Here is a 16,458-nt window from a genome sequence, read left to right on the forward strand (position 1 = left end):
GTGGGTAACATAAAATGTCCATGACTACTGTGCCACAGCTTGTCCGCTGGCCCCTGACTGCGTGTCTCAATAGCGCCTCGTTTAACCCACATTCGTTTTTCTTCTCCACTGGCCCTACTTTGAGCCACTATCAGTGCGTCAAGTGAAACCAGTGGGGCACAATCTTGGATGGTTAGCAGGGGAAACATATTTTCTCCTTGTGCTCCTTTGCGAGCTGCGTCATCTGCTAAGTTGTTACCTTGAGCTATGATGTTATTATTCTTTTGATGACCTGCACATTTAATGATGGCTACCTCAGACGGTAATTGGAGAGCTTGTAACAGTTGGGAAATCGCTTCTCCATGAGTGACAGGGGTGCCATCTGCTCTCAGGAATCCCCTTTGTTTCCAAATGTTTGCATGTACATGACATACGCCATAAGCGTAGGCTGAGTCTGTGTAGATATTAACACGTTGATCTTTAGCTATCTGGCAAGCCATAGTTAAGGCTTTGATTTCTGCCAGTTGGGCTGAACAAGGCTGATCAATTCCTTGGGACTCCAGTAATTCAAAGGTTTCGCCATCCGTGTTTAGTTTAACAATCCCCATACCTGCATGCAATCCCGCGGCATCCCGAAAGCATGAGCCGTCCACGAACAGGGTTAGATCTGCATCTATGGCGTGATTATACAAATGTTCTCTGGCTCTCAAAAATTTCTCTGTCTCTGCCACACAGTTATGTGGAGTACCATCTAACAGTGTGGTCAATTTGGTGGCGGGATTCACCGTGTGACAACGTTGTATTGTTATTTCTGGGGCGGACAACACAACTTCATATCCAGTGCGTCTAGCTTGTGTTAAGACAAAACGTTGACTGGTTAGCAGGGCATGTAACTGATGCGACGTGTACAACGTTGCTGCATGTCCCATGATTATGGATGATGCTTTTTGAAATGCAAAGGCAGCTGCTGCTAGACCCTGATAGCATGGTGGCAATCCTGTTTCAATGTTGTCAAGCTTTGTACTATAATAGGCCAATGGTTGTTTTCCTTCATTTGTTTCCTGCATTAGTACAGCACAAGCATATCCAGCTTTTTCAGTAACATACAAATGGAAAGGTTTCCCATAATCTGGGTTACCTAACGCGGGAGCAGATTGCATGTCTGTTTTTAGGGCGTCAAAAGCTCCCGTTGCCTCATCTGTCCAGACAAGGAGAGCTGCATTGCTTGTTTGCCCCACTGCTCTAATCGTGGCATGCAAAGGTGCAGTTTTTATAGCATAATCACAAATCCACGGCCGACTGTACCCTGCCATCCCAAGGAATGAAAGCATCTGTCCCACTGTTTGGGGTTTGGGAGCCTTGATTATAGCCTCCACTTGGCTTGGGGCTATACATCGCGTGGTCCCACACAACTGTCTTCCCAAGTATTCTACTTGTTGTTTGCAGAACTGCAATTTGTCCTTACTTACTTTATGACCTCCATCTGCCAATGCATGCAATACAATTAATGAATCTTTTTCACACTGTTCTTGAGTCTCTGATGCAATAAGGAGATCATCCATATATTGCACCAATGTACTGGGTATGTCAAGGTGTTGTAAATCTTCAGCCAGGACTTTGTTAAAGATGGCTGGGGACAGGTTCAGTCCCTGAGGTAGCCGTGTATACGTTAGCTGTTGTCCCAGAAATGTGAATGCAAACAAATGTTGTGAGTCTGGGTGCACAGGCACACTGAAATAGGCTGAACACAGATCGATTACTGTGTACCATTTTGCTCCAGCAGGGATGCTTGATAGTATAGTATGCGGATCAGGTACTATAGGTGCATCCATTTCTATTATTGCATTGATAGGACGCAGATCATGTACCAGCCGATACTCTTTGGTATTGTTTTTAGGGATAGGGTAGATAGGAGTATTGCATGGGCTTGCAGTTTTTATTAAAACTCCAGCTGCCATTAGTCCCTTAATTACTGGTTTTATGCCTTCAATAGCCTGAGGTTTTAATGGATACTGCCTTTGGTGAGGCAGTTTTGCTCCCGGTTTTACTTTTATTTTTACTGGTAAGGCTGTTTTTACTAGTCCTACATCTGTTTTGCTTTTGGACCACACCACTGGTGGTATTTGCTCTAACAGTTTCTCTTGTTGGGCCGATAACACCATCTGTCCCTCTGGTCTAGGATTGAGCTCCACTTTTTGAGCTATAGCCTCATCATTTACTTTTAAATTAATTCGTATAAACTGCTGGTCTTTTGACAGATGTACTTGTGGACTTTCCATGTTTTGCCATTCTTCAACTTCTGAGGCTGTCTTTACCATTGGACCTAGGTCATGGGATTCATGCTTTTCAGAGACTAAAAGGGTCACATGAGGCGTGGCATTCGGCACTTGATGCCATTGTTGTTCAGCTGAAGTTAGCTTGACAGAAGCTGCGGCCCCTTGGGGGCCTAAATAAATTTCTGTGGTGGTTATGTGAAACAGCCGTTGATTCATCAATGCATCCCAGCAGCATGCATAGTCAGTTTGTTCTTGTTTGGCATCGAACATCAGGGTGACATGTAAAGGTAAACTAGGTGTATATACTGCTTCATAGTGTTGTTCTGCCCAGGGCTTCCATTTTTCCCATTCCAGTTGAAGATTTGAATTTTCTGGTTGTAACTTCAGCCAGTATACCATGGGTTGCACAGGTCGGACCTTGTTTTCCATGTCCATAAGCACCATAATGTTGGCGAGTGCTTCGTCAGGAAAGTGTATTTGCAGTCCTTGATGGGTACACACTATCTGGGTTTGTAGCTTACATAAAATGTCTCTTCCCAGCAAATTCACAGGTGTATTTTGTGAGTATAACAGGGGTGCTTCAATTGTTTTTCCTGCAATCGTTACAGGAAGTGGGCGTGTAAAAGGTATTATTTGAGTTTTCCCAGAGAAGCCGATGGTCTTAATTACAGACCCAGAGAGGGGGAGATGAGCGCCCATTTTCCCTATGCAAGAGTATGTTGCCCCTGTATCCACCATGAAAGGGAAATCTCTGTTTTGTATATTAACGGTGACGGTTGGCTCTTCCTTAGGTATCATCGAAATAGCCAATGCCACCGTTTCCCCCTCTGTCTTCTCTAGGCCTCCCTATTGCCAATAGGCAGAGGGTCCAACCCAAGGTCGGGTCGGACAATTTCTCATTCGATGTCCAGGTTGTCCACAGCTCCAACACTCATTAGAGGGTTGATCCCCTATTGGGGGTGTTGATCCCATAGGCGGCCCCGCTTGACTGTTCCTGGGAGCTGAGTTCTGGAATCTGCTTCCAAATGAAGGTTGGCGAGATCCTCTTCGCCACCCTCCTCTTTGACCTTGAAAGTTCCGTGACTCTCCTCTCCACCCATGACTGTAGGTGGGTCCATTTCCGGGTGTGCCAGTGCTATGGTAGTGATAGTGATGCTCCACTGGTGCTGAGACTTCTCCTGTAGGAGTGCTTCCTGCTGCTCCTCGGGGGCTCTGTGTGGCTGTTACCACAGGTGCCTGTATGGTGGCAGCAGTGTTTGCCGTAGGGCCCATGCTTGCCGGCTCAGAAGGAACAGGGGTCATCATTGGTGCCTGGGTCTTTGTTTTTTCTTTCTTGACTTTGGTTAGCTCTCCCAACTGCATCTGCACCAATTTTTTCGTCAGGGATTTTGCTGCATCTTCTTCTTTTTGTTTTTCTTTCTTGTAGATTTCAAGATGGTGACAAATATGCTCAGAGTATAAAGCCCAATTCATTTTTGATAGTCCCACGACTCCATCTAGGGCTTTCTGAACCTCATCTGGTAGAGCCTTTTTTACAGTTATTTTAAACAGGATTTCAGTTGCTGGAGAATGGTTCCATGCATTTCCTGTTTCCTCCGCCCATCTCTTCTGGAATCGGTGCAGGAACTTCTTTGGGCACTCTTCAGGTGTCCACTCCTCATCATCCAATTTAGAGGGATCCAAGACCTCAGGGTACTTTCTTCTCAGTCCTTCCCACATGGAGTTTCTATAGCGATTAAAGGGGACTTCATCATGTTGATTAGTGCCCATCATCTGTGTTAGTCCAACCTTTCCTGCTAATTCTTCAGTGTCATGTTTTCCCATTACATGCATTAGCAAGGCTTTTATGTCACCTAAAGACAAGGTTACCCCTGCAGTGCCTTCTTCTAAGGCAGTTATCCATCTCCCAGCTCCTTGGGTGATGTCTGGCAGCCTGTTGGCCAGCCCCACCATGTCTGTCCAGCTCCATGGGGTATACACATGATGACCATTTCTAACCACCAATGGGCATATGAGGTCTTCGTCCTCCTCTTCTTCTGTGGGGGCTCCATACTGTCTTCCAGATCGAGTGCGACTGACTGGTTCCAGGCAGTCCATCCAGTTGGTTATATTCTGTTCTAAAGCCGCTATGTCTTTGGCTACACATTGTTGTCTTTGCCTGAGTCGGGCCTCTTTTGCACTCTCAATGATGATCTCACCAGAAATTTTTCGGGTGGGTGGCTCTATAATGTGATTCCCTTGATTGGGCGTCGATTGTTGTAATATTCTTCTTTCCTCGGCGTCCCTATGTCTTTGTATTCTTTCCTTCGCTAGCCGAAGCTGCTCAGCTAGTTCTTCATTATCTCTTCTGGCCAGATCCAGTGTGTCACAGAAGCTCTTGTGCCACTCTTCGGAGCCTCTATAGCCTGTGAAGGTCCAGTCGGCTGACTTATGGTGGGAGGGGACGGTTTTCAGTGGACCTCGATGTGCAGGCGGAGCCTTCAGGTCTCTCTCTTTATCCTCGTCTGCCTCCGTGTCACTGTTATTTGTGATACTGTTATGTATGATCCCTCCAAAGGCCATTGCCTGCCCCCATGTGACCTTTTGTGCCACTTTCTCATACATTGGTTGGCCTTAGTGCGTTTTCCTGGATATTTTCTTAGTACTAAGTCTAGCGGGGTACTTTCCCGACCTTGACCTTGAGAGTTACCCATGTAACCCTGACAAACGCTATGTGAGGTGTTTCTATGGTGTTCTGGTAGTCCCTCAGGGGCTGTCCTGATCCAGACCAATAACTTGCTGGCTGTAACACCTGTTTTGTATTTTAAACCCTTAAAAGGATTAAATTTCCAACTGTTATGCCCGTCTTCTTTTTCTTTAACTAAATACGAAAATTTACCTGTTTCCCACCGAACCTTCCTTGGGTCCACAGTCAGAGTCAACCTAGGAAACAGTTCTTCACCTGGATCGGTTGGCAGTGTTATTAAATTATTTAATGGTATGCTAATTTCTTTATTAGGATCAGCACAAAGCAGCTCCAGCCACGGGGTTAAACCCTGATGCCACAGACGTCTTATCAGCAGCTCCCAATTAAGTAGAGGGAATTGTTCTTTCTTTTGCTTCAGATTGTCTACCTTAGTAATCTGCCATAATTTCTGATTGATCTCTTATTCGTCCTGCCAATGTTCTGCTCCTACCCTGTCAAAATAGGTCCTTTCCAGCCAAAAATGTGTCCTGATTCCCTGGGTTTCGATGTCTCCGTCAGTCAAGTAATGTTCTGGGAGTATTATTTCATTATCACTTAAGTCTCCCATCAATGACTGTCCCAAGCATTGATCAGTCTGTCAGCTTTTTCACTATAATCTAAGCTTTAACTCTTTTGATTTATAACCAATTTTATTTCTTTACTCCTCTTACAACCCTAACACTTCCTAATGTCTTTGCTCCCGACTTTCTATTTTCCTTCTAATTTTTTAACTTTCTGCTTCTCGTCTTTTTCTGCTATGTTTGTTTATTAGTTTTCTTTCTTTGAAATAATATCTACCTTCTCTGTATTTACATAGCAGTCTCTTTTCCTGTCTTTTTCTTCACTGTCTCTGTTTCAAACTTTCCTCTCTGCCTGTCATGCACCTCCCAAGTCCTTCTGTTGGGTCTAAACACCTCCTCCTCGTACCTACTCTTCACATTAATCTTGTATGTCAGCCAGCTTGCAAGCCCTCACAGCTTTGCCTGCAACTCCCTGATTACTCTCCACTCTCCCACACACCAATCTTCAAAAGCTTTATACACAAAAATTATTAAAAACAACTTTCTATATATCTCTATCTAGACTTCTGCCACTTTTCACTCCGCGGCTTTAAACAACCTTTTTAATCACTTAACACCAATGTGTTCTGTTTAAATATGTATCTCTTCTTCACGTTAGACAGCTTCTCCGGCACTGCCAGCAACTCATATATTATTTATTTTTTTCTTAACAAGCTACTCTTTGAGCGTACAATATTTCATTTACTTCTACGCCTTACCGCGCCTCGCGTGCGTATCCTGTGCTTAATATATTATTTCACAAGCTCTTCTCTGAGCATACAATATTTCATTTATTTCTACGCCTTACCGCGCCTCGCGTGCGTATCCTGTGCCTTTCTGCACTTTCTTCTACTTTTTTTTTTTCACTTACTGAGCTCCTCGTGAGCTTAATGTGCCTTTGCACTGAAAATACTCTTTTTCTTTTCTTATAAAAAACTCATATTACTGTGTACTTAATTACTTATTCTTCTCCCACGCCCCACAAGCGTGTATTTGGTGCCTTACTGCACTATTTTCTGCTTCATTAATTCTCATGTATTCTGCACTAACTCTTCATTCATTTTTTTTATTTTTTATAGTTTTTCTCTTTTCTTAAAAAAATGACGTCCTTTATTGAGCTCTTTTACTTACTGTCAGCTGTGCTACTTTGCACTTTTCTCTTTAAATCTCTTTATCACGTACGGTATTTCTACTGCGCCCCCTCAGGCGCTTATCTTGTGCTTCCTCTGCACGTATTCTCTGTTAAACTCTTTTTCTCACTTATTTCACTTCAGTCTCTGTTAAACTCTTTAAATAACCTTGTATTACCTTGTATCTATTTGTCAGTATACTCCCCTAAATTAACCCCTACAGCGCATGCTATCAGCCGGCACGTTAGTAACGCATTTCAACACCAATTATTCCCCAAGCATCCAGGTTAGTTCTCCACGCACTCTTTTCCGCACCAGAGTTCATGAACATTCCTGACCTTTCACTCACACAGACATTCTTTTTCCCGGGAACACACACACCTTCTGAGCATTTTATCTACAAGGCCTGATCATTTTCAATCTTATCTTTTTTTGTCTTTTATCAATTTTCTTAGTCCAGGTTCTTTTGGGTAAGAGGCAGTTAAAAAATATCACCTGTCAACTTGGGCGGAAATCCCGACTCACTCCTCCAGATCGTGGAGAAGTTATAAAAGGTTTCTGCTTACCTTTTAGTCGTGATCACTGTTATTTACGGTCTGGAGGGATGAGCTGGACTGCCCCAGGCTGCCAGAATGCCCCTGGACCCTCCTGGCTGGCTCGCCAAGTTCTGACGTGGCTCGTCTTTAGTCTTCTCGGGATGTCGTCTTTTAGATAACACAAACTAATTGCAAGTGATATGCTAGAAAAGGACACAACACTTTAGAATAATTCAGCCTTAAGCAAGATAAAATGCACAGTTTTTAAGTTTATTTAAGCCTTCGACACAGAGCTTAGACAAACTGAGTCCTCTAGAGAGACTGAATAAGTGACAACCGCGCTCATCTATTTATTGGAGACCCGCGGGCATCGCTCCTCCTTCGACTTTTTTATTTATTTCATTCCCAAGACATGGTTTTCTATTGGAAGCGTCCTCTAGTGAACCCTAAGCAGGTGTTAGGCCATTATTTCAATGTGACAAACGCTCCCATTAAAACGTGAAGGATTTACAACTGATTTTTTTAAAAGACCTTCAGCCACAGGTGCAGCTGGCCCGAGGCCCCTCACACGTGGCCTGCGGGAAAGCACCTAAAAGGCCTTGGAAAGCCCCTGACAGACTGAATGACTAATAGAGCCCCTTTTTTGGGTTGAACACCTGCTAGTTCAGCCAGAGGACATACAGTTCAGATCAGGACACTTGATAGTTCATCACAGTTCAAATATGGACCTAAACATTCTTCTACAATATCAGCTGCATGGGGTGACAGCACTGGATCATCAGTCTCTGTGACATGATAGTCTGCAGTAATCAATAATTTATCAATATGTAATAACTGAGTATGCTTCAATCCACCATATTCCCATGAGGGCATTCTCATATTTATATTCACTCATCTGGGTGTCGGCCACAGTGGCAGCAGACTAAGCAGCTCATCCCACACTTCCCTATTCTCTGCCAAATCCTGGGGAATCCCAAGGTGTTTCCAAGCCATCTGGTAATATTAATATCTAGTTTAATGCAGAATTGGAAGTTCTTATGTACACTCGTCTGTGAGTTGTGCTCAGTCTTGCCAGAATCCTTCACTCAAATTTTGGGGGTGCAAGCCCTGATTAGCACAGGAAATTTACCATGAGAGATAATGTAATAATCGCTTTGTGAAGTCTATTTCTGTGCAAAGAAACTACTAGCCAAATAGAAAGAGAGCAAAATCCAAATTATGAAAGAGTTTCAAATAGAGTTTTGCATAATTCTCCTCTTTTCTTTCCTCCTCTCAGTATTCGTTTGACTCTTTGACGAACCGTGAGATGTGTTACAAATGCCTCCACGCTGTCTGTTCGTATGCTCAGGTAATCAGTCAGTGTGCACACAGGAACATCATTCCTAAAATAAAAGCTGTGAATTGTTGTAAGAATTTGGTCTGTGTTTTTCTGACACAGGGAGAGAGTGGCAACACTAGCCCTCAAATCTCCTCTGCAGAGAACGAAGCCAACCAGGAGGCGGTAGGTTTGCATATTCCATAAACTTGCAGTGATCTAAAAATCCACAGAGAATTTACCAGTCACTGACCCTGTGGCGTTCTACAGGTGTGGAGTTCTTCCAGTTTTGAGGACAGCATAGATCAAGGCGTGATGGGAGAGAGCATTTATCGTAACAACAGCTTTCCTCGGCTCGCTCACCAAGGTAAGAGGAAAAAAAAGAACACAAAACATAACAGAAAAGTCAGAAAAGTGTAGATTTTTTTTTACCGTTCTGTTACTTTTCAGTTCCAATATTCAGTTCCATCCCTCAGACCATGACAGATGAGGAGGACAACAACATCTGTAAGAGTGCAGAACTAGATGTGCATATAAAGAAAGACATCATTACCACATAAAACAACTGGTACCTTTGTCTCAATCAGCTGTTTCATGGACTTGGGGCATCGCCGAGAGGGTCACACCGTTCTTCCTCAGGGAACTCTGGAATCTCAGTGTACTCTTCTACATTTATGTGATGCTGTAAGTATTATAGATTCTAAATCACTGATTAAACATATCAAAATGCTCCATCTCACAGTGTTAAGTAATGACCACGACTGGATGTCTGGTGCTGTCTATTCGGAAGATCTTTGGGTACCGCTGGAATAAATGTGTATCAAATGAGTACTTAGTTAGGGAGATGAGGATAAAAAAGCATCACTTGCATTGTGGGAGAGCGTCAACTTTAATATTTTGGCCATGTGGCACGTTTCTTTGCGCGATCCAGCACGTAGGTGCCTGAGTGTTGAGGACCCCAGTGGCTGGACAACAGAACACCAAAGGGACACCCACATTTCACCTGGCTGTGGCAGATTATTTTAGAGATGTGGGGATGGACTAGTTGTCTGCTTGGGTGGTTGCCATCCAGGACCCAAGGCAGTTCTGTCATGGATATGGCAAAGCACACCAACGCATGCCTGTCAGTTGGCCCGTGCACTTACTTCCAGTTTAAGGCCACCTGCGCCCATTCAATATGTAATGTAAAGTTGAGCCAAATTGTACAACAGATTCATATCATATTGTGACCCCAAGCATAAAGGCAGAAACAGCAAAAAACTTACCATCTCTGCTTAAAAACAAGCAGAGGTGGTTTTGGTGGACCAAGACCTCAGAAATGAACAAAACTGATGTCATTTCAAGCTACATGTAACTTTAAACCATGCTGTTGAGGGAGAAGAGGAAGAAGCCTTTGTTTCAGCTGCTCTGTTCATACAAAATCCTTGCCACAGGGCTGTGTGGAGTTGTGTGCATGTTACTTGAGTTTTACATAACCGCTGTGTGATGGACAGAAGAAAAAAAATTGTTTATTCACCTGGCTAAGTAAAATTCTGTGCAGAAACTGCTCTCTCTCTCTCTCATAAACCTCATTCACTGCGTACCTCACTCAATCATCTCCCTCACTCTTCTTTCACAGCTGAATTTTAGACAAAAGACTTTCTGCAGGGTTTGTTAAAAGGTGTTTCTTCACCGTTTCTGACTACAGCTGGAAGAAGAGAGCCAGACGGCTTGCATCAATTGAAGTCTTTATTAATACCGCGGGACTGGACAGTGCATGACATTTCTTCCTTCCACTGAAGGCCTGCTAGAAATTTCAAGCTTTTATGCAGTTTACAATTAAAATGAAAGTAATGGTTACCTAACAACCGCTTTCAGCTAATCATATTGCAAATCCCTCTCCCCTGTTAGAATGTCTCAGCTCACAGTTGCTCAGTTATCTGACCAAGGCCAGACCTTGAGGAGAGACATCTGCTCTTATCTTATTCCCTGAAGAGAGCTGTCTTTTGTCTTTTCAGATGAAAACTTCAGCATTAATGGTCTTGTTAAAATGTAAGAATTGGCACAATATATTTAACATCTTCCCATCATAATAATGAAAATTAATAAAACACAAAAACAACTTTTCCAAGAGTTGCTTTAATAGGTTTCTGTTCAGAAACTGTCTCACTGACCACACCTGCTCTTAATCCATCATTACTCCAGCATCCACTTACTATCTTGCAGGTGACAGAAATGTCTACGGGATATTACATAGATAGAACAAAGAAGCTTTTTATATTGATCTGGTGGATCAAAGCAGCAGGTAGCTCAGTGGGATAAGGAGTTGGGCTATTAACTCCCAGTTACACTACCTGTCTGTATCCCTGGACAAGACACTTCATCTGGATTAAGCCAGTCCACCCATCTGTAAATGGGCACCAGCCTTGTCGGAGGAAGTAAGCTGCATGCCATCCAAAGGGAGTCACTGACTCATGTTTCACACTACAGAAATTAGGGATAAGCACCTGCACAAACAGGTCATGAGGCCTGTTTGGGGTTTACTTCAATCTCATTATATGTCCTTTAAATTTGATGACATAACTTCTGTTAAACTGTAGGAGGTAAATTATATTCATACCATTTGACAGGGTACAAGCAAAGTATTTTCCAATCTGTACAAACAAAAATTACTGACTGCAGACTTCTACAAATTTGCTCAGACTGAAGCAGGGCCAAAATTATACAACCCCTGGCAAAAAATTATGGAATCACTGGCCTCGGAGGATGTTCATTCAGTTGTTTAATTTTGTAGAAAAAAAGCAGATCACAGACATGACACAAAACTAAAGTCATTTCAAATGGCAACTTTCTGGCTTTAAGAAACACTATAAGAAATCAGGAAAAAAAATTGTGGCAGTCAGTAACTGTTACTTTTATAGACCAAGCAGAGGGAAAAAAAATATGGAATCACTCAATTCTGAGGAAAAAATTATGGAATCATGAAAAACAAAAGAACCAACACATCACTAGTATTTTGTTGCACCACCTCTGGCTTTTATAACAGCTTGCAGTCTCTGAGGCATGGACTTAATGAGTGACAAACAGTACTCTTCATCAATCTGGCTCCAACTTTCTCTGATTGCTGTTGCCAGATCAGCTTTGCAGGTTGGAGCCTTGTCATGGACCATTTTCTTCAACTTCCACCAAAGATTTTCAGTTGGATTAAGATCCGGACTATTTGCAGGCCATGGCATTGACCCTATGTGTCTTTTTGCAAGGAATGTTTTCACAGTTTTTGCTCTATGGCAAAATGCATTATCATCTTGAAAAATGATTTCATCATCCTCAAACATCCTTTCAATTGATGGGATAAGAAAAGTGTCCAAAATATCAACATAAACTTGTGCATTTATTGATGATGTAATGACAGCCATCTCCCCAGTGCCTTTATCTGACATGCAGCCCCATATCATCAATGACTGTGGAAATTTACATGTTCTCTTCAGGCAGTCATCTTTATAAATCTCATTGGAACGGCACCAAATAAAAGTTCCAGCATCATCACCTTGCCCAATGCAGATTCGAGATTCATCACTGAATATGACTTTCATCCAGTCATCCACAGTCCACGATTGCTTTTCCTTAGCCCATTGTAACCTTGTTTTTTTCTGTTTAGGTGTTAATGATGCCTTTCGTTTAGCTTTTCTGTATGTAAATCCCATTTCCTTTAGGTGGTTTCTTACAGTTCGGTCACAGATGTTGACTCCAGTTTCCTCCCATTCGTTCCTCATTTGTTTTGTTGTGCATTTTCGATTTTTGAGACATATTGCTTTAAGTTTTCTGTCTTGACGCTTTGATGTCTTCTTTGGCCTACCAGTATGTTTGCCTTTAACAACCTTCCCATGTTGTTTGTATTTGGTCCAGAGTTTAGACACAGCTGACTGTGAACAACCAACATCTTTTGCAACATTGCGTGATGATTTACCCTCTTTTAAGAGTTTGATAATCCTCTCTTTTGTTTCAACTGACATCTCTCGTGTTGGAGCCATGATTCATGTCAGTCCACTTGGTGCAACAGCTCTCCAAGGTGTGATCACTCCTTTTTAGATGCAGACTAACGAGCAGATCTGATTTGATGCAGGTGTTAGTTTTGGGGATGAAAATTTACAGGGTGATTCCATAATTTATTCCTCAGAATTGAGTGATTCCATATTTTTTTCCCTCTGCTTGGTCTAAAAAAGTAACCGTTACTGACTGCCACAATTTATTTTCCTGATTTCTTATAGTGTTTCTTAAAGCCAGAAAGTTGCCATTTGAAATGACTTTGGTTTTGTGTCATGTCTGTGATCTGCTTTTATTCTACAAAATTAAACAACTGAATGAACATCCTCCGAGGGCGGTGATTCCATAATTTTTGCCAGGGTTTGTACATACATGCTTAAGTATTTAATAAGTGGTGCTGAAGGTTCTACAGTGTCTTTTAATGTGACAAGGCCAAGGCCTATTGACTCCTCGTTAGTGATCATGATTGACTATAACTGGTTGTTTCTCTTTTTCAATGGACTGACTCAGTGAAGATCTAAGAAAGAGAATTGTAGATTTGCAGAGCATTTTTAAACAACTGCAGATTCCAAGATCATCAGTTCAAACAATTTACCTAAGTAGATGTTAGCCAGATGTGTCATCACTTTGCCAAGGTCTAGACGAAAAGCCAAACTGTCACCCTCAGTTGAAAGGAAACTATGTTCAACCACCAAGGCTCATGCCTGTCATGAACTGGAAACTGCTGGAAAAGTTTTACATCGCCACAGCCTGAGAGGGTGTCGACCAAGACAGAAACCCCTGGTCCAAAGCAAACACCTTCAAGTGAGACTGAAAGGCCAGTTGATGTGTTCTTTGGCAAATTGTAACCTCTTCTGCACGTCTTTTATTTAACAGAGGGACTTTGCGGGGGATTCTTGCAAATAAATTAGCTTCACACAGGCGTCTTCTAACTGTCACAGCACTTACAGGTAACTCCAGACTCTCTGATCATCCTGGAGCTGATCAATGGGTGAGCCTTTGCCATTCTGGTTATTCTTCTATCTATTTTGATGGTTGTTTTCCGTTTTCTTCCATGCGTCTGTTTTTTTTGTCCATTTTAAAGCATTGGAGATCATTGTAGATGAACAGCCTATAATTTTTCGCACCTGTGTATGTTTTCCCCTCTACAATCAACTTTTTAATCAAACTACGCTGTTCTTCTGAACAATGGCTTCATCCTTACATAGGGGACACCTGATTCACACCTGTTTGTTCCACAAAATTGACGAACTCCCTGACTGAATGCCACACTACTATTATTGTGAACACCCCCTTTTCTTTTTTTTTTTTTTACTAAAAGCCCAATTTCATAGCCTTAAGAGTGTGCATATCATGAATGCTTGGTCTTGTTGGATTTGTGAGAATCTACTGGTACCTTGTTTCCCATGTAACAATAAGAAATATACTCAAAACCTGGATTAATCTTTTTAGTCACATAGCACTACTATTATTCTGAACACTACTGTACATAACATGATCTGAGATACATACATGTGATACTATAATAAAAATAAACGGTATACATACAATTGCTTTCTGGTTCTACATACGTATACACTGTATAGTCAATCAATCAATCAATCAATTTTTTTATATAGTGCCAAATCACAACAAACAGTTGCCCCAAGGCGCTTTATATTGTAAGGCCATACAATAATTATGTAAAACCCCAACGGTCAAAACGACCCCCTGTGAGCAAGCACTTGGCTACAGTGGGAAGGAAAAACTTCCTTTTAACAGGAAGAAAGTGTACTCAGTTACCTGCAGCTCAAAGTTTTATGTGTTGTCTGGAATTGGCTTGGAATGCTTACCGGAAAATCAATTATTTGTCAAATATAGTTAAAGCGAATATATATAACAATATATGCAGTCTTTAAAACTCTGTGCCACAATGTGTATTTGAGTGTCTCATTGATAAATGTTTTACTGTGCATGTCTTCGCAGAATGGTATTGCTCCTGCTGGCATCGGGGTACATCGGACTGAGGATCATTGCGCTGGAGGAGCAGCTGGAGTCTTTGGGAGTGATAAGTGAGCTGTCCTCCAGCCCTAAAGAGTGAGGAGATGCACAAACAAACAGGACAACTGCCAATGCCCAAAACGTTAAGACACAGCAAGACATCTGCTGGGGATCAGAGAAGCAAACAGTAATAGCTCAAACCGGTTATGGTGACTTAAAACCATTATGCAAACGCGTATCACAAGACGCGATCAGGGTGGTTTGACTGGTTCACAGCAGTGTTGTGAGTGAGAGACATCAGATCACATTCCACTGCATCAGCACACAAGGAAGTAAAATACATTTTAAATGGGGAGACTAGATAGAAATTTTGGGACAGGGGGGTGTTTTACTTGACGTTCCCAGCATAATTGTTTTTCTGAAGTAATTGGTTCAGCGTTCAAAACACTGACAAATTCTCCAAATCAATTTAATTTAGTGTTTAAGCAGAAACATACAAGTAACACCTGTGTTACTGCCATATTGCAGTAGAGATTATCAGGTCACACATGGTGAAAGAATGAGTCTTTGTCAGTTTAAAAGCATCAGGGCATTTGTGTGTTAGCAGACACAAACTCCAGGTTGCTGACAGATCACATCTGAGGGATGATATCTCCTGCGGGTCATCAGGTTTACAGCTGAGCTCAGCTAACAGGGTCTGATGGAGTCTTTAACAGCTTTGTTCAAAGTATCCTGCAACAATAAAAATATGGTAAATGATCATAAATAAGTTTTTTGTTTTTAAGGGGGTATGTTTGTTTTTTGGCTGAATTTTAAATGATTTTTATGTATCCCATATTAATTTTAAATGATTTTTATGTATGTCATAATGATTTACTGTATAACACTGCAACCAGTACAGGCAAATGCAGGCATTTAGTGGCAGTAAGCAGCCAGCAGAGGGCAGTCATTCCCAACAAATGACATGGCTTGTGGCCTTCAGACTATTGAAAGTTGAATATTGGATTCTTTCAGATGAAATGCATTCAACACATCCATGACAAGGCAGAACTTGGATGGCGTCATGCAAGCTTAATGATATACCAGTAAGTCCTTGAATAGTCTTGTCAGCTCATCTGTTGTTTCCACTCGGGGTCGCCACAACAGATTTGGCACGAGTTCTACACCAGCTGCCCAACCTGATGCAACTCCACATTACATGGATAATAATGGGCAGGGGTGGCCTTGAACCGGGAACCTTCTGTGCTGAAAACAAGTGCACTTGGCCACCACACCTCCCCACATGTAATGACATACCAGTAAGCTGTGTTTTATGTAAATACTGCAGTTTTTGTATTTATCAGGGCCATACAAAGCACATAAAATTGTTTCAATCAATTCTTGAGTTTTGAATTTTGTACATAAGTGTTTTTTTTTATTTTGTTGTCCATAAAAAGGTCAAGATTCAGTCCCATGAATTAATTTCATTACATCATATTCTCAGTTCAAAAAAACATAAAATTACAAATCATAATACAAAGAAATAGAATAGGTAAATACAGTAACCATATAAACAGCCCACTTAATATCTAGTCCGAGACCCACTCAAACTCTAGCACAAAACTCATTAACAGTACATCAGTTAGTATTAGCGATTTAAAACTGAGTTTCATTTAGAAAAAAGAAAAAGCGCTTCATTTTTTTCCATTGCCATGAGTTCAGCTTTACCCTCACATAGAATACATAGATAACTTCCCACCCCCATCACTTGCTCTGCAACCACAATAGACATGCATATATATATTTTTTTTTTTTACAATTTCAGCCCCCTAACCCACCCCACCAATAAACATTCAGGGCCCAGGGATACAATATATGTTAACCATAGTGGTATGTTCATTAAATTATTAACCTAAACCCCATGATAGATGCACCCAGTGGAATCCCCGAGGATG

The 16,458-nt window shown here is 41.8% G+C and overlaps 1 protein-coding gene across 3 annotated transcripts in view; it reads left to right on the top strand.

The window, feature by feature from the left end:
- The window catches only part of LOC117521047 (GRAM domain-containing protein 2A-like), a 35,654-nt gene that overhangs the window by 15,092 nt on the left and 4,104 nt on the right, over nucleotides 1-16,458 (top strand). For 2 of the 3 annotated variants that reach the window (XM_034182362.1, XM_034182361.1), the window contains exons 7-12: nucleotides 8,483-8,554; nucleotides 8,645-8,707; nucleotides 8,792-8,888; nucleotides 8,972-9,028; nucleotides 9,109-9,205; nucleotides 14,510-14,620. In XM_034182362.1, the coding sequence (XP_034038253.1) occupies nucleotides 8,483-8,554; nucleotides 8,645-8,707; nucleotides 8,792-8,888; nucleotides 8,972-9,028; nucleotides 9,109-9,205; nucleotides 14,510-14,620 (497 nt within the window). Of the gene's footprint in view, nucleotides 1-8,482; nucleotides 8,555-8,644; nucleotides 8,708-8,791; nucleotides 8,889-8,971; nucleotides 9,029-9,108; nucleotides 9,206-14,509; nucleotides 15,898-16,458 lie in introns of those variants that run through there. The other variant, XM_034182363.1, reaches the window with a different exon arrangement.

Source organism: Thalassophryne amazonica, chromosome 12, assembly GCF_902500255.1.
Source record: "Thalassophryne amazonica chromosome 12, fThaAma1.1, whole genome shotgun sequence".
In the NCBI taxonomy this organism is placed as follows: domain Eukaryota; kingdom Metazoa; phylum Chordata; class Actinopteri; order Batrachoidiformes; family Batrachoididae; genus Thalassophryne; species Thalassophryne amazonica.